Source organism: Calidris pugnax, unplaced genomic scaffold (genome assembly GCF_001431845.1).
Source record: "Calidris pugnax isolate Ruff unplaced genomic scaffold, ASM143184v1 scaffold95, whole genome shotgun sequence".
Lineage (NCBI taxonomy): Eukaryota > Metazoa > Chordata > Aves > Charadriiformes > Scolopacidae > Calidris > Calidris pugnax.
The window spans coordinates 15,281,583-15,306,260 of record NW_015090885.1 but is presented as its reverse complement, the minus strand read 5'-3'; the positions used below and the strand labels follow the sequence as shown (position 1 = coordinate 15,306,260).

General features: G+C 41.9%; 1 protein-coding gene across 2 annotated transcripts in view; it reads left to right on the top strand.

The window, feature by feature from the left end:
- F5 (coagulation factor V (proaccelerin, labile factor)) overlaps nt 1–14,368 on the top strand; it is a 36,679-nt gene extending 22,311 nt beyond the window's left edge. For both annotated transcript variants that reach the window (XM_014947347.1, XM_014947345.1), the window contains exons 14-25: nt 1,151–1,316; nt 2,550–2,786; nt 3,282–3,492; nt 4,506–4,685; nt 6,727–6,843; nt 7,197–7,268; nt 8,347–8,441; nt 9,639–9,794; nt 10,636–10,780; nt 10,938–11,086; nt 11,881–12,063; nt 12,819–14,368. In XM_014947347.1, the coding sequence (XP_014802833.1) occupies nt 1,151–1,316; nt 2,550–2,786; nt 3,282–3,492; nt 4,506–4,685; nt 6,727–6,843; nt 7,197–7,268; nt 8,347–8,441; nt 9,639–9,794; nt 10,636–10,780; nt 10,938–11,086; nt 11,881–12,063; nt 12,819–13,007 (1,900 nt within the window). In that variant the 3' untranslated portion in view covers nt 13,008–14,368. The remainder of the gene's footprint in view (nt 1–1,150; nt 1,317–2,549; nt 2,787–3,281; nt 3,493–4,505; nt 4,686–6,726; nt 6,844–7,196; nt 7,269–8,346; nt 8,442–9,638; nt 9,795–10,635; nt 10,781–10,937; nt 11,087–11,880; nt 12,064–12,818) is intronic.
- Nucleotides 14,369–24,678: the final 10,310 nt, after the last annotated feature.

Genomic DNA, 24,678 nt, shown 5'->3' with positions numbered 1-24,678 from the left:
TTGACAGAGAAGACTGACCACTGTGCCACAGCAAAGAGTATATGTGATTTGAGAGAAACTCTGTACTAAAAATTCATTGTCTTAATTCATAAAATTAGGGTCAGTGCTTACCCTACAATGTGTAGGATTCCTAGCTGCTTTTCATCAAAAAGCTGAACTTCATGGCCCTTGAAATGAACAAGACCAAAACTGCCGCAACTTCAGGTTTTTATCAAAAGCACCCAAAACAGGATCAAGAAAGTTTTCATTTTACAAAATTCAGCTCCAAACATGTTTATTTCTCAAACTGAATTTCCATTTTATTTGATTGATTTCCCACATGAGCATACTTTTTCAGTATTCTCCAGTTTTCCTTCTGCCTCATCTCAGTCTGTATAAATGGCACTTGCAGAAATGGCAGAAACCACAGCCAGTTTCTTTGATACTTGCACAATAAAGAAATCTGTATGCTCAGAGCTCTGTATAGATCTCCCCAGTGAGGTTCATCCTCTGCTGGCGTGGGGTGCATAGTTTGAGTTAAATTAACAGAGCCCATGGCATATAACATCTCAGTGTGAAAAGCTGAAAACCAACCTTTCTTCCTACTAGATGACTTTGGATTAAATGTCTATTTTTTGCAGAATTGATAGTGAGGAAAGGTTTATAAGGAATCATAAGAAGTTCTATTAGAATAAGAGCATCTTGGTGCTTCTATGTAAGATCTGAAGAATGGTTAGAATGCCTAAAAGCTTACTTTTCTTACCAATTCTGTGTTGCGAAATGCAGATATAATCAAATGTAAAATGTGTTTCTGTTAGCTTTCCAGAGAAAGTGAGACAGTAGGGTATAGTTGGTAGGCTCACTACGCTCTGAGCTAAACTGTGATTCAGATTATTAAGGCTAATGGTATAAAAGGAAAATAGAGCTGAGGTGGGTTTTCAGAGACTAGTTGGAGTTTTTCAGTGATAGCTGACCATATCTTTGGAGAATCTCAAATACAACTGTAAAACTAGAATTGCTTAAACGTTGCAAGTCATGATTTTCAGAATCAGCTGACATCTGTGTTTATTCTTTACATTCTAAGGTGTTCCTGCATATGACTTCTCAGATTTCATCAAAGCTATTATTTCTGATTAACTGTGTGGGTTTTTAATTGGGTATTTCCTTTCAGTACAATGATGAATGACAAAACCTGTAAAGATGGCACCACACATAAGGTGATTTTCCAAAGCTATACAGACAGTACCTTTACAACTCTTCAGGAGGAAGATGAATATAAAGAACACCTTGGCATCCTGGGGCCGGTTATCCGGGCTGAAGTGGACGATGTTATCGTAGTAGGTCAAAGTTTTGAATATATGTGCAGGATAAGATTTTTATGGTGATCTTACAGTGTGACATAGAAGGGGTCTAAAACTACCACAAGTTTTTCAAAGGTGATGGTGGGGAAACAGCTTTCAAAGCTAGAAATTGCATTGTGGACATACAAGCATGGTGATGTGTTTCTTTGAAACACATCCTTTTTCCTATTCTATCCACAGTAAATTCACTTCTGTTTTTCTTTCTCATGTTACCCCACATTACGTACTGGCTTATCAGTCTAATTTAAAATGAGATTTAAGTTTTACATTAAAAAAAAAAAAGTTTTTTAAACCAGATTGCATTGAAATTATTACTTTTTATATGTAAAGCTTGTTTTTATATGAGCTTCATAATTAAAAAAAAAAACAGTAAATTTATATTCAAGATGAATATATATATTTGTTAAAAAAGTGTATTTTCCTCTGAAAACTTTTGCTGTAAATGGGTTGGTTAGTTCTAACACAAACCACAAGGATGGAGAGGATCTGTATCCCTGGTGATACAATGGTATATTTGCATTAAGAAGCACATTGCTGTAGAGTTTCCCTTCTCTCAACCTTCTTCATCCTTGTGTGATGGAAAAACTGGATGGACTTAGATGGGGAGAGTAGATCTCACTGCTTTCTGCCTCTTTCAGTAGGAGTAGCGCACAACAGAAACACATTGAGCTACGTTTAAAAACATGCGTAAGAGAAGAAAGAGGCTATTTTAGTTTGGGAGCATCATTCTCTAAGGACAGGTAAATAAGTAATCTGTGTATCTTGCTTCTCTGGAACAAGTGAGAAGCACTGATTTCAGTGACAGTGATACGTGCAGAGGTCTAGTGTTACTATTTTGTGCCTTTCTTTAGTGCGACTGTGCGGCAACGCATAGGAGGTAGAAACTCCCCATCTCCCTGCTCGCTGTGACTAAACATATCCAGGTGTGAAAGGCAGCAGTAAAAGTCCTAGGAACCTAGACTCATTGGAAGACAGGGAGTTAGACTTGTGCTTTCTACTTTTTAATTGGCAACCTGTATCAAAGAGGGTGACTCTGCATGGAGATGTCAAAAGCTATCCCTGCCAGCTTTGCCATGCACCATGTAGCCTGTCATGATTATACAAATCTTGACCCTGGTTCAAGGTCATAGGAATGTACTGTGTGGGGATTTTGGTTTAGGCCTGAATTTGCTGAGCAGAATCTACTTTATTTATTTATCTGTTTATTAGGTTCACTTTAAGAATCTGGCATCCAGACCATATTCCCTGCGTGCTCATGGACTCTGCTATGACAAGTCCTCCGAGGGAAGCATTTATGACGATGAGTCTCCTGCTTGGTTTAAGGAGGATGATGCAGTTCAGCCAAATAACAGCTACATATATGTATGGTATGCAAACAGGCGGTCAGGGCCTGTGCAGTCAGGAGCAGCTTGTCGGTCCTGGATCTACTACTCTGATTTAAATCTGGTAAGGAAATCAAAATAGAAGTGGTAGTATTGGTGGGGTTGAACACAGAATCATACAAACATTTATGTTGGAAGGGATCGCTAGAGATCATTTAGTTTTACCACCCCCCAACTCAAGCAGGGTCAGCTAAGAGTAGGTTGTCCAAGACCATGTCCAGTTGGGTTTTGAATATCTCCAAATGACGTTACTGTATGGCTGTAGAAATGTAAGCTGCAGAACATGTTTTGGATAGCTTGCCTTTCTTTTGGGCCTGATGTTCCCGTCTGATGTTTAATCTCTTACACTCAGTTAAAAGAGGATATAAGCTGTTGGAGAATTCAAATTCAGGAACATTTTGGTAGACTAAGCAGAAGAAAGTAAAGATACAAGGCAACAGCAACACTGGCGTGTGCTTGAAGTTTTTAGGGCCTGATGCATTTCTACAGAATGCTATGTTTTTCAGACATCTTTTGTGAAATCCACTTTTACATCTAATATGAGTTTATTACCTTCTAGGAGAAAGATATTCACTCTGGTTTGATTGGGCCAATATTGATCTGTCAAAAAGGAACCTTCAGCAAGTCAAACAACAGCAGAGCATTGACCCGAGACTTTTTCTTGCTTTTTATGGTCTTTGACGAAGAGAAAAGCTGGTACTTTGACAAGCGTTCTAGAAGGTCTTGTCCTGAGAAGACCCAAGGAATGCAGCAATGCCACAAATTCTATGGTACTTATTTTGCTTTGCCAAGTACTCAATTTATTGGGGTAGAGGGAAAGATGTTGGGGGAGGTATCTCAGTTCACAGGGCCTTTGAACATGCATAAATCCTACATGTTAATTATGTGAATGTTTCCTTGTTCTCCGTTGTATTCATAGTAGTCATAGTTTTAGAAGTAAAGATTAGCATTGACTGGAATTTTGTTCTTAAAATAAGAAAGAACATATTAGACCAAAACTTTAAACAGAAAACTCGCACTCACATCTACCCCCATATTAAAAAAAAAAAAAAGAAAAAACAAAGCCCCCTCTCTTTTAAGTAAGAAGATAACCTGAAGACTTTTTGCAAGAAACTTAAAAGTATTGTAGTAATTTGACAAATCAACTAGTTCTACAGAGGAATTCAAAACAGCTGTAGGACAGCCCTTCATATCCCTCTCTGTGGATACAGAGATTTTAGTTATGTAGAGCTAAGTAAGTGGCTGATTGTTCAAAGGTAACCCTTATTTCTCTTTGAAATAATGGGAAGTAATGAAACTCTGTGTTTCTGTCTTTGAAAATCTGATGCTTGTGTGCTGTAAAGGATCACGTTTGGAAAAGGCACGCTGAAAAGTGGAATCTGCCTTTTGAAAATGTGGTCTATAAAATCACTTAATAATTGAAGATGTCAATCTTGACTGCACAGCTGTGGAAATTCAAGCTGCAGAACACATTTTGGATAGCTGTCCTTTCTTTTGGGCCTGGTGTTCCCATCTGACATTTAATCTCTTACACCTCTTTGTTCTTCTGGCTGCTGTGTTGCAAGCAAACTGTGCTCAAATCTTCTGGTGAGGTCCTTGGATTTTCTGAATTGATGTACGTAGATTATAAAGCATGTAGCACTTTGAATTTGAAAACGTGGTGTTTTTCCCAAAAGTGGTGTACTTCATTAAATATTTTACTCATTTTAATATCTACATTCTAACACTTCAATAGACCTGTTTAGTGAGCAGTTTTCCTTACTCACAAGGTGTTTTTTTTCAGCCATTAATGGGATTACCTACAATTTGCAAGGCTTGAGGATGTATGAAGGTGAACTGGTCCGATGGCATTTGTTGAATATGGGTGGGCCGAAAGACATACATGTTGTTCATTTTCATGGACAGACCTTCATAGAACAAGGAGAGCCAAAGCATCAGCTTGGTACATACACGCTCCTTCCAGGTAAGTGTCGGAGCAGAGTAAGTTCTAAGGGGCGACCATTGCAATCTGTCGTCGTCATACCCAATGTTAAGGTGAACAGAAGTTGGTTTTGAGCACAGTAAGAAAGAGTTTGAGACCACAGAATCACAGAATTATCTAGGCTGGAAGAGACCCTCGGGATCGAGTCCAGCCATCCACCCTACTCTAAAGTCCTCCCCTACACCATATCCCCCAACACCACATCTAAACGGTTCTTAAACACAGCCAGGGATGGTGACTCAACCACCTCCCTGGGCAGCCTATTCCAATGCCCGACCACTCTCTCTGTGAAGAATTGTTTCCTAATGTCCAGTCTAAACCTCCCCTGGCGCAACTTGAACCCATTACCCCTTGTCCTATCACCTGTAACTTGGGAGAAGAGACCGACCCCCACCTCCCTACACCCTCCTTTTAGGTAGTTGTAGAGAGCGATAACGTCTCCCCTCAGTCCACTTAGTAGTTCATTTGCCTACGGTGGTCAGAGGGAAAATCATGACTTTGCACCTCACTTAACGCTGTGGGCGGGGGGGAAATAAAGATAACATTGCTGTCCTTTAAAACTGGAAATATCAGTAAAGTTACAGAAAAAACTTAAGTGCTTGAACACATCGTCCTCTCAGATGAGAAGTGATATATATATATGTATATATGTGTGCGTGTGGAACATAAATAGCGGTACGGTCTGCAGCACTACCTTCTGTTTTGCACTTTCCTTGCCACTCACCAGATAGGAGAGCGTGAGCAGATTTCTCTTTAGTGCATCTCTCTTTCTGTCTGCAAAGTAGGTCACAGTACTGGGCTTGGCTTTGGAAGGTGCTCAACAGTAAAGGCTGAGACTGGAAAAAGAAAATCAGTAGGATAGTGTCAGCCACCAATTCCTTGTGAAATGACGGGTACAGGAGCGCAGCCATCCTGTCCGTGTGTCTCCAGGCTTCGATACCATTGAAGTCTCACTGATGTTTGCTGGGAAAGACCATTGGTATCTGGCTTAGCATGGTGAGGGTTTATTTTTATAATGTCAAGATGAGTGTGATACACAAGAGAAAGAACAAATGTGAGCCTTAGGAGAGTTCTTGTGTCCAGGAAGAAAGGAAATAGACTAAAAGCATTCATTAAGCCACAGGATATACTCCTGTGCTGATGACTGACAGTAGTGCTGGTGTGCAGTAACAGGATTTATGAAGCCTATATTGCCAGCTACAAATGTGGTGGTTTTTTTTTTTTAAAATAAAAACAAAACCAAAACAAACCCCACTAACTAGGAAGCAAGATCAAAATAATGGGATTGGCTGCAATAATAGGAGTTTATTTTGGTGAGCATTAGGTGGTTTAGTCACTATTTAAGCATTTTAAGGTGATATTTTTCACTGTGACATCTACATATGCTTTTGTTTAAATGGGAAGCAGAATTATCATGTCTGCACTAACGAGGAGTATAAGAAAAGCAGTGAAGCAAGTACTGTGCTTTCCAAAAGTGCAGCAAACAGCCTAAACTAAATCTGCTTTCTGTTCAGTCCTTGGCCTTCCTGGGGCATGCACAAAGTGAGAGGAGGGCCCATACATATGATTCTCCAACATCTACTTTTGGCTTCTTTGCATCCATTCCTTACATTACTTGACCCAATATACTGGGGCAGCAGGAGTAAGAACTATAATTAGCACTGCAGATTTAACATCCCTACCTTATGTAATAAACTGAACAGCACTATTCATGGCTCAGTGCTGTACTTAATATGCAGGTATCTGATACAGGCCTCTGAGGTTTTGTACTTTGCACCAGCAGCAAAGGTTAGGTTTTGATCTGATCACTTAATTCCAATCTCAGTCTCCACCTGGAACTTGCTTACTAAGAAGAGTATGATTGAGGTAGTAGTAGTAATTGCTCTCTCTGCAACATGTAACAGGTTATTTAATTTTTCTGGATTAAGCCACAGGATGATCTTTGGTTTACTGTCCAGCTTTGCTAACATCAGCCTTGTAATGCTAATATTTCTGATATGTTTCTCTTCCATTTTTTTTCAAGGTTCATTTAGAACAATTGAAATGAAACCACAGAGACCTGGCTGGTGGCTTTTAGACACTGAAGTGGGGGAATATCAGCAAGCAGGAATGCAGGCATCCTATTTGGTTATAGAGAAAGGTACTGAACTAAGGTGTTTTGTGGCTGGGGGAGTCAAGCCGTAAGGTCCTCTCTACCCTTTCAGGATCACTGCGTGTGGGAGATTGTTCTGCAAAAGCCCAAAGCAGATTCTCTGTGCTTTAAAGGAGGGGGAGGAGTGGTCACTGTAAATTTATTCTAGAAGAAAAGGTGTTTAGCCTCTAGTATACAAGCTTTGAGTTATTTAGCATACTACTTCTATCCCTTTAACGTAGCTTTGAATTTGAGGTTTCTTCACAGTGACCAGTGGATCAGTCTGCTGAGAGAAATTGCAGATATATATATTGGCATAGCCCTTCTTTTCTTTAACAACAAACTTACTGTGCTCTCTTTAGAGTGCAGAGTTCCAATGGGTCTAGCAAGTGGAGTTATACTCGATTCACAAATCAACGCTTCACATCATATAGGTGAGTTAATACTTAAAAAGGTCCAGGCATGCTCCTGAATGTCCCCAGCAAAGTATTGCAGTTCTGTATTCTTTTGGCATCTCATGATACGTTGCACAAGATCAGCTCAGTGGTGAATCAACTGTCAGGTTAAAAAGCTCTCCAGTGATGCAAGCAGACTGTGAGCTGTACTAGGTAGCCCTCGTCATCGTATTTTAAGTGTCACAGGTCTGCTGTCAGGCCTGAGAGTTAGGGAGCCCTCTGTCCATGGCCTGCTGGATTACTTGGAACAAATCCAGCTTTATCTTTTTGTTCTTTGGGTTCCCTGCTTGAAAATCAACAGCAAGTGTTGAAAAAGCTTTTGAGATTTGCATGTGCTATGAGATGTGATAGGACAAAGTGTATCTGTTATGAAAGATTTGGGAATCTGGCATCCAGAGCAATGACGAAGTCTTTAACTTATCAAGTTTGTTCCTGATATAAAAGTGGGATCATTTGATGTAAAATTCTATGAATTTCTCTATGGACAGTGGCAAATCAAGGTATACAGGTTACACACGCATGCAGGAACATACATCCTTTCCCTCAGAAAAACAAATGAGTTACTTAATTTGGAAAACTGATTTTTATGTGGATTTAATTTTCTTTCTTCATTTCTCACCACAGTGTTATGAAGGCTTCAAAGCTGTGTTGTGACATGTATTTGATATCAGTTGTTAACATGGAAACCTCCTAATGCAGAGGGGAGCTCTCTGCCATGAATGCAGAGCACATTTTGTGTCTGACCTCACTGGTGGCCAAAACTTGTTTAGCAAACTCTAGACCCTGCTTCCAAATTAGTAGACAGTACATTACATAAAAGGCTGTTATTTTTAAAGTCATTCTGACAACTAAAGAACTTTGCAGGGTAACAGCTGATTTTCAGGTGTTGACCATGTCCAAATTACCCTAGATAGCTTTAGAGTCTATTTGTTGGGGGGTTTTCCCACCAAAAAATTGGAAAAGAACTGAAGCACTCAACATCAGTAGCTAGTTACAGCCTCCATTTTTTTTCAGCACCCCTCTTTAAATTCTTACTTTATTCATATTTTCTGTCTAGACTATTGGGAACCTAAGTTAGCCCGATTACACAATACTGGAACATACAATGCTTGGAGCACTACAATGAACACAGACAAACCCCCTTGGATCCAGGTATAGTTGGTACAACATGTGCTTGACCATCATTGAGCCTGGGTATGGCCTTACAATCCTGTGTTGTGATTTTCCTGCAATTTATTTTAAAAGGTCAAGCTGCTCTTGTTCTTGCTGAGAAGGCCACTGGGGAAAACTGAAAAGATGTAGCAAACTTGATTGGTGATACCATAAACTGTCCACCTTCCCTGCAGTAGCCCAGTATCTACTGCTATTGAGGCCTGTTGACTGGACAGTTACCTTCACAACTTAGACTATAATTTTGTAAGGCAAATGGAGTCATTCTTTCTATTGCTTTTTCCCCCCTACCTAAATGTACATATGTATATTTATGTATGTTTGTTAGGTGATCATATAAAGTGTAATATTCTCAAACATTGCTTCAGATAGTTTTGTATTTGTGCTTCTATGTCCAACTTGACATAGTACAGTGTGGCTTCACAGAGAAATTAAGCTTATAATTGTGGCTTCAAGCACTATGTCATTCAGTCACCTCACTTCTTCCACATTTTTCTTCCATCCCACTAGTTTTTGCACTGTATCCCTAAATTTGGGTGCAAATTGGCTAAGATTGTTGATTTCTTACAGATCTTATTAAAATTGTCAGCTGGGAGAAAAGCAACTCAAACTAGTGTTGCAGTGTAAGTTTAATAGGTGGCTGTTATGTTTGGCTTGCTAACATTTGACATGCCAACAAGTTAGTGGAGGTGAAGCAGGGGAAGAAGGTTGGGGGATCTGATGTGGAACCGGAAAAATGTTGGGAAAAATAAAAATTTGATAGGGGGCATGGTAGTGGGAAGCTGAGGCTACTGCAGTAAAGCACGGAGAGATGTGGAGGGCAAATTCTGAAGAATGAGTATCACTGCTGATAGGAACTCCTTGCTGATTTGATTTTATATGCTAAGTTTTTGGATCTGATTCTGCCTAGCACAAAGACACAGATATTTTTAAGGTGTCTTTGTGGTGCTGTGCTGAACACTGTAAAATGTCCTCTGAAATTAAATGCACACACAAATAAATACGCAAATGAGATGAGAGAGACAGCATGAATTTGGACTCTGGCATCTGCTTGTATTCCTCCCTGAGAATGTTGTGGGTTTTAAAATGCAGGGCTCACAGCTATTGCGTAGATGCCAAAGAATGAAACAGGTTTCACTGTGAATTATTTGCTTTATAAGCACTGTTTGCTCTTCCTAGGTGGACTTTCAAAGGCAAGTTCTGTTGACTGGGATACAGACGCAGGGAGCCAAGCAGTTTTTAAAGTCCTTGTACGTCCAGAAGTTCTCTATTGTTTACAGCAAAGACAAACGGACGTGGAGCACCTTCAAAGGAGACAGCTCTCTGGCACAAAAGGTCTGTATGTGCCACAGGGGTTGTGACACTCTAGGTGGCATCATTGGATGATGCAGTGAGGTGACAGCTTTATGTTAAGAGATAGTGGAAAAAATGGTGGCCTTCAGAGATTTAATAATACAGCTTGAAGCCCCAAAGGGCATTTACCAATCTATTGAAATTCAGACCAGAAGACAAATTATAAGGTGAGGAACCTTCTAGATGGGCGTTTAGATTGGCTCTATGGCCTTGACTGTATAGAGTCTGGATTTGTCACAGGCGTCTCTCCCTACTGTTATTTCCTAAGCCCATGTCAGCTTCTTGAAGTGAGCAGGAAGCCGAATTCAAAATCGAGCCCTACCTCATTTGGAACTAAATTCTCCTCCTCCTTCCCTTCCTGTTGTCACAACAGTCAAATGTTAAACTCTCTGAATTGCCTGCAGAAGGCCTGTGTGAGAAGCATGACCATACCCTGCAAGACTTTCATTTTATGCCCAACCACTCCAGCCCTCCCTACCTATTACAGCTCCCTTCGGTTTACCCTGAGGTTTCTATGGTATACTCCCAAATTGAAAACCTGTTGTCTTTTACCTCTCCTTTTGCCTCCTTCCTAATGTCTTCTTACACATTTATATAGTGCATAGAAATGGGTTGCTTTTTTGAACTGATGCCTTCAGGTGCTTCCAAATACACTAAGACAGGACCATGACATATTTCAAGTTGCCCTGCAAGCATTGGGTGTCTCATCACAGTAGATGGGGCCAATGGCATAAAAAAGACCTAGAGCAGGTTTTCAGCATCCAAGCTTTTGTTTGCATTTAATTAACAATATGTGGATATTTTTTTCTTTTTTTTCCAATAGATTTTTGAAGGTAATTCCAATGCCTATGGGGTAAAAGAGAACATCATTGACCCCCCTATTATTGCTAGGTACGTCAGAGTCTACCCAACCGAGGCCTACAACAGGCCGACTCTTCGCATGGAGCTTCTGGGCTGTGAAGTAGATGGTAAGAATTGGTCATCTGCTGATGCTTCCTTTCTGGCAAATCTTTTACCTAATACATTAACTGAAGCTAAAATTGTGGCTGTTCTCAATTCCAACATTGTTGCTTAGGCTGTGGCTACTTGGATGAACTGGAAATAACATGGTGGTTCTCTTAACAGGTTGCTCTTTGCCACTTGGAATGGAAAATGGAGAGATCAAGAATACCCAGATAACAGCCTCATCTGTTAAGACATCCTGGTTTAACACATGGGATCCTTCACTTGCTCGTCTCAATCAGAGCGGAAAGATTAATGCCTGGCGAGCCAAGGTAAGAACTGAAAAATAGAGACAACAGCAGGAACAGCTACAGTTAATAAATTTGTGCTGCCTCTGTGCTCATGTGCTTCCTGCACGCTGTGTCCAGTGCCAAGTGTGATAAGGTTACTTCACAGCTCTTGGAAAGCCTCTTCCTTGGGAAGAAGCCTGTTCAACTTTTCCAGTAGAAAATTTGTTGAACTTCTGGCAACAGCAGTGAAAGCATATTTTGAGAGATGGATGATGTCCTCTGGGCCAGACCCTGCAGCACTTCCCTGCAGAAATTGCCCTTTTAATTTCAGGAGATGAGTGCAACTTGAATATTTGGCTTGAACAGGTTAAAAAAAAATCCTTCCTGGATTGGCTTAAAGGCATTGCAGCTTAATGGATCTGGGGGTGGATGACCTTCTGCAAGGCATGTGAACTTCTGAGTCTTCAAAATGGAGCTGCATTTCTTTACCAAACACCTTGAGATTTTCTGGAAGCTACTGTTTTGTATAAGCATTTTGTATTAGTATTATGTATTGCATTTTAATACTGGAGATAAATTATGTTATGTTTTGTTCTGTATTGGAAATTAACATGGAAATCTTAAGACACCAAATGCACTACCTGCAGTGAAGAAGTTAATTGTAGGGGCCACCAAGAATGCTTGTGACTTTTGCCTCAGCTTTACTCTTCTGCAATTCTTTGATACAGTTATGATGCATTTTGATGCAGCTTTAACTATCTTTTAACAGGATTTTTCACTTAAGCAAATACAGATACAGACATGTTTGCTAACAGACAACTCTTTGTCAATTGTAGTTGAACAACAACCAGCAGTGGCTGCAAATTGATCTCCTCACAATTAAGAAGATAACTGCTATTGCTACCCAGGGGGTGAAGTCCGTAACTGCTGAAAACTTTGTGAAAACCTACATTATCCTATACAGTGACCAAGGCTCAGAGTGGAAATCCTATACAGATGGTTCAAGCTCAGTTGCAAAGGTATCATCCTCGGCTCAGGCAGTTGTATCATTGCTGGGGCAGAATACCCAGCCAAAGAGATAGTCTCATGGGACTTTAAAATGCTAGGGAGCTGGGGCTACTACAGATAACGTCATGATAGCCATCTGATTTTGATCATAGTAATTAACAGTAATAAAAGGAAAGAACTCCAAAACTGTAGAGGATGCACTCAACATTGTCGTAGAAGAATCTGACACTATTTGTAAAGGAGGACATTTAATATGAATGCATGAGGACATTTATTTGATTGAAAAATGGTTCAGGGCCCCTTTTCAGCTTTTTTTTTCTGCCTTGATTTTATAGTGAAATTAATGTTAGTGAGCAGTTTTGCTGTAGCAGAGCTGGAGAGCTCCAGAAACCCACAGAGTGGACACAGCACTTTATATTGTTGCCCATATCACCTTACACCAACCTAATGGACAAGGGCTATTAGCAGAAGTAAAATAAGGAAAGATTGGGGGTTTTTCAACCCATCCAAATTAGAATGGCAAATTTTGTAGTGTGAATGGAAACAGAGGCTGTTTAATTCATTCAGACTCAGATATTGCTGGCCTGAACTAGTTTTGACTCAGCATTTTAGGAAGAGGCTGGATGTGGTCCTACTTAAATCAGAAATAAGGCAGTCCATCTACCCTGGATGGCTAATGCAACAGCTTGGAACAATTTTTAAAAGAAAAAGCAGGGGGTTTTTAAGGTACTGACTTTTAACTAATTGTGTGTTTGTGTATTTGCAGGTTTTCATGGGTAATGAAAACAGCAGTGGGCACGTCAAGCATTTCTTTAAGCCACCCATCCTCTCCAGGTTTATCCGCATTGTTCCGAAAACATGGTATCATGGTATTGCCCTTCGGGTAGAACTCTATGGCTGTGATTTCGGTGGGGGTCTGTCTGTGAAAAGGACTGACAAGCCTGGGAGCTCTTAACCTTTTGGCAATTGTCATGCAGAACAACAATAATTTTTAAACCCTTAAAGCAATCATACCTAGTAGTTTGGATGTGTCCTCAAAGGACCTTAATGTTTTGCCATCAAGAATTGAGGGAGATTTCCCTGGCAAATGCTTCATTCCTACAAATACACACCTTAGAAAACAGCTTATTTTCTCTGGGAAGAAATAGCAATCCCTTCTGATTTGTATTATCAGTTCTTCATTCTAACCAGTACTCTTGCTTTTTACTTAATTTTAAGTTCTAAATCCCTAGGGATGGAGACCCTGGCCTTAATCCTGAGCCCCGATTTATCTCCATTTTTGTAATGCTTCTGCAGCACAGAGAAGGAATAGACAGCTACAGCAGGTGGATGTTCTCCATACATAGGGATGAGAGGGAAAACCAATGCAGATATGGAGCTGTGGTGCTGCATTCCAGCAATGCCTTGGTAAGAAATGATTTTCATCTGCACTGCGACAAAGGTAGAATGCATCCCAGCACTGATGTGTGTGCAACACCTTCTTAAGAACATGGGTTTGCATCATTGATTTGGTCTTACGTACCCAGCACACCTGAAATGCCACAGATTTCACATAATTCATCTTTGGTGCCCTGTCAAGGGAGGAGAAGTCAGCAGTATGTTTCTTTCCTAGAAATGAGAAGGGAAGTGACTTAACCTGGATTATGGCAGGTTATGGAATGGCAACTGTAGAACCAAAGTGAGAATCCAGAACTGACATTCAGCCCTTTACAAACTTTAGGAGCATGGGGAAGAGGAGTTTTCTTGAATAGGAAGGCATTGAGAACCGTCGCTGTTCAGTGAGAATACGACCTAGTGGTGACAGAGGAGGGTTAAATGAAACTGGGTAATAGAAACACCTATATCTTCTTTACCATTTAGCTCTGACAGTGTTTTCACTAATGGAACTACTTTTCTGCACAAACCATACGTATGTTTATTTTTTTTTCCCAGGATGACTACATCTAGTGAAAATATATACACAGTTTGTGAACTCATTATTCCAGCAGAGTTTCAGCTAAGCTTTCGGTAGTGTCTATGGCTTCTATCCTGTCAATCGTTTGATTGCAGATCTCCCACTTCTTACACTAAGTACCATTCAGCAGGGTGGATTATTTAAAGTAGTTTATTTTGGATAACACTATATGAAATTCAAAGTTATTCAGTAGTTTTTCAGTTCTTTTATCTTACAGACCATGCATTTCAAAGTGAAAGTATAGAACAGGAGTGAAAAAACTATAAAAAAATAAACATTTTCTTTTTTTTTTTTAACTATGTCACAAACTTGTCATTTTTCACTGGAAAATAAAGATAATATTATAGCATGAAAAAAATCAACATTTTATTTTGTGTATTTGCTTTGACAGATTAGTGAAATTTTGCACCATCACAGTAAAATTTTCAGCTTGATGGGAATTTTCAGTGCTAATTAGAATTACATTCAAGAGGTGAAACTGTGTAATTGCTTCATCTTAAGAGATCAATTTCTTAATATTTTGTAATGGGGCTTAATTTATTTTTGTTTGATACAGCCATGAAATAGCAATACAAGCCCTATCCACTAAAAAAAAAAAAAAAATAAAAAGAAAAAAAAGTAAACTTCAGAGTCAGGTTTTACCCTAGAAGAGGGATAATAAATGCTTGCTAACTTCAGCGGAACAAGGATTTTTGTGTGGTAAGTGCTAAACTATTTATGTTTAAGAAGGTTATGGTCTGAAAGGTTCTAAATGATTAGTTCTATATATATATATATATGTGTATGATTCTATGCAAAATTGATTGCAGGAGCGTGACTCAGTACATCTGCATCAATTTTACAAATTGGAGATTGTCCTTCTGCTCACTAACAGATGGGGCTTTGGCCAGCTGTCCTGGTTGTGTGTCCCTCACCCAACCTCTTGTCCACCCCCAGCCCACTCATGGGCAGGGCAGAGGGGGGCTGGGGGGGGGAAGAAAAGGCCTGGACGCCGTGCAAAGGCTGTTCAGTCACAGCTGAAGCTCTCGTGTATTTAGTCACAAACCCCAAACACAGCACTGGGTGGGCTGCTACCATGAAAATGGTACCCCCTTCACAGCGTTGTTCCAGTATGTCCAGCACAGCACCAGTGCCTGGGCCCCACGCCAGCCTAGGCACGTGGCTGTTGCTGTTAATAAAATGTTCCCTGGCACAGCAGAGCAAGGTGGTAAGGGCTACGCTCAACAGCAACAGCCTGAAACACCCACTAACAAGCACCAAACTCTAATATACAGTAAGGCAAGCAAGCACAGGACCCTGCCAACCAGCGGCTTAGCAGCTATAAATTCCACCTAGCAAGCTCTGATCAGGTGCTGCTATCTTGAAGTCCTCTTCTGCCACATGGGACATCAAAAAGGGCTTGGGTTGGTCAACCCCAGCTGGCAGCTAAGCTCTGACTCCATCGCTTGCTTGTTCTACCCTAGTAGGCTGGGGGAGACAATGGGAGCAAAAGCAAGAAAAACTAGTGGGTTGATATGGAGGCCGTTTAATAAGTGAAACAAAGCTCCATGTGCAAGCAAAGCAAAATAAGGAATTCATTCACCGCTTCCTATCAGCAGGCAGGTGTCAGCACACCTAACAGTTACTTGGAAAGACAAACACTGTAACTCTCAACATCCCCCCCTTCCTCCTCCTCCTTTCCCCCAGCTTTTCTCACTGAGCACAATGTCATAATGGTCTGGGATATCCCTTGGGTCAACTGTCTCAGCTGTGTCCTTTCCCAGCCTCTCATGCACCCCCAGCCCACTCGCTGCTGGTGGGGCAGGGTGGGAAAAAAGAGAAGGCCTTGGTGCTGTGCAAACACTGTTCAGCAACAGCTACAACACCGGTGCCTTATCAACACTGTTTTAGCCACAGATCCAGAGCATGGGGCTGTTACAGGTTGCTATGAAGAAAATTAACTCCATCTCAGCCAGACCACGTTACACAAAGCATTTCCAAATGCAAACGGGGGAGTGACTTCTGTGTCCCACGTTCACAGTGAGGAAGGTGGGAAAACTTATCTGCACCAAATTGAAGATAAGGGCTGTTTAGTGAGCTCACAGCTGACTGGAAAACAAAACCTTTATCAATTTTATGAAACAGCCAGCTTAGATTGAATCTGCCAAAGCTTTTGGGAATTTGTAGTTAAAACAGGCAGTCTTGCACAGCCTTTCACACACTGTGGAAGGGCATCCCATGTACATTGAAATTACTTGCAAAATGTATAAGGAGAGCAAAAGTTCCTGCAGTTTTCTCAAACTAAATAGTAAAGATGCATATCATAGCCTGAAGGTTAGCAAACACAAGCACTTTTGGACTGAGGGAGAAACACGGTGCCAGAGTTCAGAGTATTCACAGCTGGCCAATGATTTCTTAACTCACAAATCTGGGTGGATGCCTTCACACTGGCTTTCTGATCCAAAGGTCCAAAGTTAACTGCCAGTAGCCTCAAAGAGCGTTCTAATGGGGTTGCTGCCCTCTAATGCTCATTCCAGCTTCCAGGAGGCCTCAGGGTGCCCAGAGCTGACCATCTGCAGGTGACAGTAGCATATGGATGGCTGTGAATGAAGCCTTGTGCTTTATTCACTAAGTGAGTGCCACTAAGCGTTTCCTTTTGCTTTCCAGAGGTGGTGGCTGTACTCCTTCACACACAAGTTGTGAAACTGGTTGTGTCTGCACTTGGATTGGAAGTGAGGTGGAAGTACATGTAAAGACAGTTGAGCAGCTCTGAAGTAGTTACTGCCAGCAGCACCCACCACAGTAGTTTCTTCAGACCCTGGTGCGTTAGTCCAGGCTTGTACAGACTGCCCTGTAAAGTGTAAAGCTAGTTCAGGCAAGCTTATGTGAATCAGTAAGCACACCTCTCCCTCACAGAGGAGCTATTCAAAAGGTTGTATAGCTCACTTGCAAGCTCTGTAAAACCCTCCAGCACCCCCTGAAACGGCCAGTAATTAAAGCATCATGCTTTAATTACAATAATCTCCTCCAGGTAGGGACTCCATCTTCTTGAATGTTTGTAGAGCACCCTCCAAAACAGGCCATGAGATCATTCTCAGGGTTCCTGGACATATCTGTAATACCATTCCTAGCGGGAGCAATACTGTGTTAAGCCCTCTGTGACCTACATACGTCTTGAAGCACCGACTAATTCAGGCTGACCTACGTGCTTCTGCATTTAATAAAAGTATGGGATATGTTTCTTCTAAGTTCTAGTCCAGTGGAAAGTGTTCCTGCCCATGGCAGGGGGGTTGGAACTAGGTGATCTTTAAGGTTCCATCCAAACCATTCTATGACGAGTCTACTTGATCCATTGCTTGCTTTTCTTTGTAACACTGCTATTGTACTCCCTTTTAGCACTTCCTGTGAAAATTTGTCCACCAGTGTCCCCTATTTAGCAGACCTCAGTGAGTTTTCCACTTTTTTCCCCGTGAAGCCTACTGCAAAATATTTTTAAAATGTTACGTCCATAATGGAAATCTATAGTGCTGTACAACACGATCTATATTAGACCAAGAGTTAAACGGATACCCTCTGGCAAGTGATTCCACAAATTCAGCCATAAATGCCTCATTTCCAGTGGCTGTGTGCTTCAGCCTGCATTGTGTCAAACGCAGAGCTTGCTAGGGTGTACGAGGCATAAGGGAAGTTCTCTGCCAGAGGTTTTTGGTAGCAACCTGCCTCCTAATGACTCCTACACGTTGGAGAGATGGCTGCTGTTTTTCCTAAGGCTTCTGCAGGCCTTGATAGTTTGGATTTTACACCGGAGGAGATACATGGTGGAACGTGTGGACATCAGGGCATGAAGTACAGGTAAAAAGCAGTGAAGTTTCTGAAAAATGAAAATGAATTGGTGTTGAACTAGAGTACCAAAATACCTTGGACTTCCGGATTGTGCATAGTAAAATAGAAGCAGAAAATATGCTCTGTCCATGCTACAGAAAAGAGCTGTTGCGTTCTTTTAGCAAAGGACCTTTTCTTATAGGGCAAGGACAATTTATCAGATTATAGCCATATGTTTATGACAAGGACTGCTGACCCTCCCTTCACCTCCCTAAAATACAAAATTACAACATACACCGAGAGTTTTCTTGCTCTCAAAAAGCTGGAACAGCTCCAGAGTGGCTCCAAAAAAAGCTGTGGCCTTCCAAGCATATCTCTAAAATAGAAAATTGCAGTGTACCCCTGAGAGTTTTCTCTCAAAAAGCCAGAGTGGCTCCAGAATGGCTCAAAAAAAAAAAAAGCTGTGGAGTTCAAAGAATATGCTAGCAGAATTTATACATCTTTATTTTTTGAAGAGGGGAAGGAATCTTAAGGGAATTAAAAAGAAGAGAGCAGGGAAGAAGCTGAATCAATTCTGTTGTCTTTCTTAAGGTTTTTTTTTAAAACAGTACTTTACTATTTGTGGTCCTGATACGGAAAAACACTGTACTCCTCCCTCCAGTGAAATTGCTTTGTTCCATTTGTTTTGATTCCAGGGAAACACATGCTTTGTGCTTGCAGGACAAGGCTAGCCTCTTCAAATTGAGTTCATATTTACTCAACAAGTGACATCTTGAAAGTCTGGAACACACAAACCTTAGGAGAATAGGAAGTAACAAAAATGAAGGCATGCTATCTGAATAAATCAATCAATATCCAAGCCTTTAAATTAACCCGTCATGGCTGCATAATATTTGTTAAGTCTCCTGATGAAAGCCCTCAACTTTTCAAAGAATCAGTCAGGGGAATTAGGAAATATAGACCTTCAAAGTTGTATCCAGTCTTCTGTTCTTACAGACAGCTACAATCTCAGGCTTTGGTCTAAAATAATCGTGCTTAATTTCAGAAATAATTTGGCTTTTTTTTTATTCTCACTGCTTCTGTTGCATTTAATAGACTCTACTTCCCCAAATTAATTACAACAGCCTGTTATGGTTTGAAAAACCCGTAACAATTTATTGTCATTTAGATAATTATTCTAGCATCTGATGACCCCTCTCCACCTAGGAAAATAGATTGGGGGAAACATGGAAACACAAAGGTTGAAATATAAATAAATTAAATATGATAAGACTAAATAATTAACAGTAATACTAAAGAACCAGTATTGATCCCAATACTGATATAAGATACACAAGAATTATACTCAGCCCATTCTATCAGCAGGAAGCTGTGCACTCCCAGCAGGGACAGCAAATGGCGGACACTGCCAGCGCAATGGCTTCGGGAGGAAGGGAAGGCCTCAGGGGTCCGGCACCGGGGCAAGGAGTTGTCTGGGCCACTGCTATCAAGAGAGGGAGAAAACTGTGCAGCAAACTTTCAAATTTATGTTAAATGTGATATTCAGGGTATGAAATAATCCTGTTGGCCAGCCTGGGTCAAGTGCCCAGGCCTCGCTCCTCCTCGTCCCTGCGCCTGGCAAGGCTCGAAAACACTAAGACCTTGAATCCCACAGAGCCTGGCTGGCTATGAAGTAAATATTTTCATGAATTCAGACACTAGAGTCTTCTAAAAGTGCAGTTTTCCCCAGCATTAAAAGATGAATTAGTCCTGTGTCACTCAAACCAGAACATGGCCAAAAATCATAAAAACAAAGAAATCAATTGCTGCCTTTTCTCACATTTCTGTGCCTTTGTTCCTTCCACGCTCAGCAAAAGGCAAATCTGTTTTACTCTCTCCTTCTGGGGGGTTTCTGAAGTATTTGTGCCACTTGAGTGCACTCACGTACTGAGAGAGCACTCTGAAGAATGGCTTCATGAAAATGCAGAAAGTTTTTAACTTGCAGAAGCTTTTCTCCAAACAACTTCGCAAGACTTTAAGAGAACTTTTCTTGCACATATATTTTATAAATTCCTTCTCAATAAACTGCAGGTCAGAACTTGTTAACAATACTCCCCTCTGCCTCATTTTTGAGTGAAACCTATTAGAGTTTATGGTATGGATAAGATGTGACATTAAAATACTGTTGACTCTGAGACTGAAGTGTGCATTTAGATGAGTTGCTTGGATCTCATGCTGAATCAGACATCCTCCAGGTGTGATTCCACCTTAGATACAGACAAAAAGGGACTCTTAGTTATTAGCACTAAAAGCGCTAATAAAGGAAAGCAGCAATAGTGCCCTGCTGAAGGGCTTGGTGTGATCCTTTCCTTCCAAAGTGCCAGCAGTGACTTTTGAGATTGATCTGAGAATTTGAAGAGTTCTTGGCAAGTACAGACAGATTTCAAGCTTCCTTTTTGCAACAGAGGACCAGGAAAACATAGCTGGCATGTCCCCTGGCCAGCAAGAGAGCCTTCTCATGTACAACAGCCCTGAGTTGTAGGAAGGTGAGGCTTTTGATAAAGAAGTTGGCCAAGAAAACTCATCTGCTCTGAAGGCAGTTCTGAGTGGTCAGTAATGCAGCATAGGAAGGTTTTGTCCAGTACTACTGCATGAGCTATGTTGTTGTATGAAATGTTGTTCACCGGGGTGTGTTCAGGACATGTATGAGCCAGAGCTGTGTCTGTAAAGGGCAGCCATCACACAGGGCATCCATACCACAACTATCACTCATTTGGTTTGGATCACACTTGTGCAGGTGGTGCCTCTCTGGCAGACTTGCTCTGACTGTTGTGGTCTTGAAAGATTTTATAATTATTTCCGTGTAATATTATTTATGTGCTCAGGATATGAGCAGTCATGCAAATTGGTCACATATTTCTGATAAGATAATGATTTTCTCTGGAAAATAGTTTCATCCTGTGTGGAACGAAGTGATTTTCAAAACGCTTTTCACATCACCTGTCTAGGAAGCTAGACGCAAACAAACACGTAGCTTTGGGATAAAACCGATCATTGTTTAACGCGCACACAAATTGTAAGGTTATTTTGGGTTTGGAATCTAAAAAATTATAATTGAAGGGTAGTAATTTTTTCCCCTATTTCTTTCATTTAAAACTTCCTATTACCCCTTTTTTTTTTCCACTGAAAAAGGTTTGTGCTTGTTGAGAGAGGTAGGGAGCAGGTAAGATCACTGGAAGAAAATGTGAGAAACCCTACTTTTCACAGCTTATGTCTTCCATCTTTTTTGAAAAAAAATATTGCAAGTCTTGAGTTTTTTCTTTACTGTCAAACACCCTTAACCTTACCTTACTTTTTCTAGTAAAGTGGTGAGATGGAGAGAGAAAATGGAGAGGAAGGCTAGGAAAGGAAAGTTAGAAGTAAAAATTTAGAGAATAAAAAATCTTATTTCCAAAGGCTGAAAATGTTCCATGAAAACCAAATTAGGTGAATTCTTTTGAGAACAAACAAACTCTGAGCAAACCTGGACTTCAATCAAAACGTTGCAGGTTCTTTTTCGTAAGCAGTTTTTGGAGGAGAAATCTAGGTTTTACTGACTGGCTGACTGTGTATCACTTCAAGGAAACAGGCTGAGCTGATATAACTCCTTCTGCCCCAGGCAATTCCCTGGAAACAGCAGTTGAGCTCCAGTGGCACAACTCCAGGGAATGCTGTTTTGGAAAGGACCAAGCCACCCATCAGATCCTGTGAGCAGCTTGGAAGTTTTGGGAACTGTTGCCCCTAGACAGGGCATGCCATGGGAACTCCAAGGTTTTGCTCTTTCCTCCCACCTCTGCTCAGAGTGAAGCAGTGACCCAGACTGGTAAGAAATTGCCCTACCCCTCATTCTAGCAGTCATATCCTGTTATTACCTGCTACTGAGCCACGTGCCAGCAGTACCGAGGGGCTGCCAAGTGAGAGGGAACTGTGAGTTTCTGTTCACTTCCCCATTGCAACTTGATTATATATGTTGTTTTGGCTCATTTCACTCTAACTGTGCTATTTTGAGAGACCAGAAGTACCTTGGAAATGGCTGAGATGGATGCCAGTATTAACAGGAGCTGATTCTTTCTATTCAGACTTTTGTTTCAAGCTCAAGTGTGGCGAAATGGCAACTGTCATCTTTTTTCCTTCTTTTCCAGTAATAAACCTGCAAACAAAAGAGAACATGGAGATGCTGAGGAGTAATGGTCTGAGAACAATTGAAAGGAAATTTTGCTAGACCCAGAAGACAGCCAGAAAGCAGCAAACCACTGAATGTCATATGATACAGGACAAAAATGTTTAGCTGCATTTTACAGAGAGCTGAGTGATCCTATGGCCCTAAGACCCTTTGTAGTTACATTTATTAAGCTGTGGCGGTGGTCTAGCACTGACCCCAGCTAGGAGGCAGGATATGGAATTGCACAGGTGAGAAGCCTGACCCCTGATGTGAACTTTCTAGGGCATCAGGCAATTTGGAGAATAAACTGTAGGTATAGAGTAGGAAGCCCTAGCAGTGGTAGCAACGTGGTGGAGATAAAGGGAGTGGAGCACAGGGAAAGGCAAAGCAGGTAGACGGAAAGAGTGTGGGACAGATCAAGCAGCAGAACAGAAAACAGTTTAGCAAAAAGATTGGCAAAGCTTTAAGAATAGTAGTCCTGAGCAAAGGTTTAGATAATTACTTGGAATGTAATAGTTTTATTTTCTCCTCTTATCTAATATTTCCTCTGGCGGGACGACAAGGGGCAGCTTTTATTAAACCACAGAAGTAGCCTCTAGCTTTTATCTTGCTAGAGGGAAGAAAGTGGCAGAGGTCGGCAGCTGAAGGCGTTTGGGCCAGGAAAGAAAGAACAAGCACAGCACAACAGGTAAAGGCTCTCTTTGTCAGATGTTTTTTCAGGAAAGGCTGGTATCTGCCCCTCGGGGGAAGGGGGAGAGGGGGAATTCTGGAGGGAGAGGGACCTGGGGTGGGGATGAGAAGACATCTCAGCAGTGACTGGAGCTCTGCCACACTGCTGTGAGTAGACAGTAGGGGTGTCAGTCTTGCTCTCCGTGCCGGGTCCTGCAGGCAGCACTACAGGCTTGGGCAGGAGTGACTGGAAAGTGTCCTGGCAGAAAAGGACCTGGGGGTGTTGGTCAACACCTGGCTGAATATGAGCCAGCAGTGTGACCAGGTGGCCAAGAAGGTCAACAGCATCCTGGCCCATATCAGGAATAGTGTGGCCAGCAGGAGTAGGGAAGTGGTTATCCCCCTGTACTTGGCACAAGTGAGGCCCCACCTTGAGTGCTTTGTCCAGTTTTGGGACCCTCACTACAAAAAAGACATTGAGGTGCTGGAGCAGGTCCAGAGAAGGGCAATGAAGCTGGTGAGGGGTCTGGAGAACAAGTTTTATGAGGAGAGTCTGAGGGAAATGGGGTTGTTTATCCTGGAGAAAAGGAGGCTGAGGGGAGACCTTATCGCTCTCTCCAACTACCTGGAAGAAGGTTGTAAAGAGGTGGGTGTAGGTCCGTTCTCCCAACTAACAAGCGATAGGACAAGAGGAAGTGGCCTCCAGTTTTGCCAGGGGAGGTTTAGATTGGATATAAGGCAATTTTTTTTTCACCAAAAGGCTTATCCAACACTGGAGCAGGCTGCTCAGGGATGTGGTGCAATTGCCATCCCTGGAGGTATTTAAAAGATGTGTAGATGTGGTGCTGAGGGACATGGTTTAGTGGTGGTTTCGGCAGCGTTGGGTTGATGGTTGGACTCTATGATCTTGGTGCCGTGAAAGACGAAATCAGGACTCAACAGTCGGGATGACTATTGAGCAGGTCTCTTTTTCACCAAAAGGCTTATCCAACACTGGAGCAGGCTGCTCAGGGATGTGGTGCAATTGCCATCCCTGGAGGTATTTAAAAGATGTGTAGATGTGGTGCTGAGGGACATGGTTTAGTGGTGGTTTCGGCAGCGTTGGGTTGATGGTTGGACTCTATGATCTTGGTGCCGTGAAAGACGAAATCAGGACTCAACAGTCGGGATGACTATTGAGCAGGTCTCCTTTATTGCAGCGCTGGACGCACAGAGGATCGCTCCTCCAAATGTGTGCGCCGCCTGCGACATTTCTTTTGAACTTATACAAGTTGTTGAGGCCTCACCTTGAGTACTGTGTCCAGTTTTGGGCCCCCTACCATAAAAAAGACATTGAGGTGCTGGAGCGGGTCCAGAGAAGGGCGACAAAGATGGTGAGGGGTCTGGAGAATAAGTCTTATGAGGAGAGGCTGAGGGAACTGGGGTTATTCAGCCTGGAGAAGAGGAGGCTGAGGGGAGACCTTATTGCTCTCTACAACTACCTGAAAGGAGGGTGTAGAGAGATAGGGGTCGGTCTCTTTTCTCAAGTCACAGGCGACAGGACAAGAGGAAATGGCCTCAAGTTGCTCCAGGGGAGGTTCAGGCTGGATATTAGGAAAAATTTTTTCACTGAAAGGGTTCTCAGGCATTGGAATGGGCTGCCCAGGGAGCTGGTGGAGGTACCATCCCTGGAGGTCTTCAAACGACGGGTTGATGTAGTGCTGGGAGGTATGGTTTAGTGATGATGATCCTTGTTTGTTGTGTGGGTGTCTATCTTTGTCAGTTAGGTTGACGGTTGGACAAGATGATCTTTAAGGTCCCTTCCACCCTAGAAGATTCTGTGTGTGATTCTGTGTAAAGGTCTCTTCCGACCTAGTGGATTCTGCCATTCTGTAACCCGTAGCACACGCCGCCCCTTCCTTTGCGGGCCTCCCGCTCAGGCCCTTGAGGTGAGGCGCTCAAACCCGAGGGAGCGCACCCCGCTCCCAGGTGTCCCCGGCGCCGCCGCCTCCCGCTCCTTCCCCCTCCCCCGCGTGCTCCCCT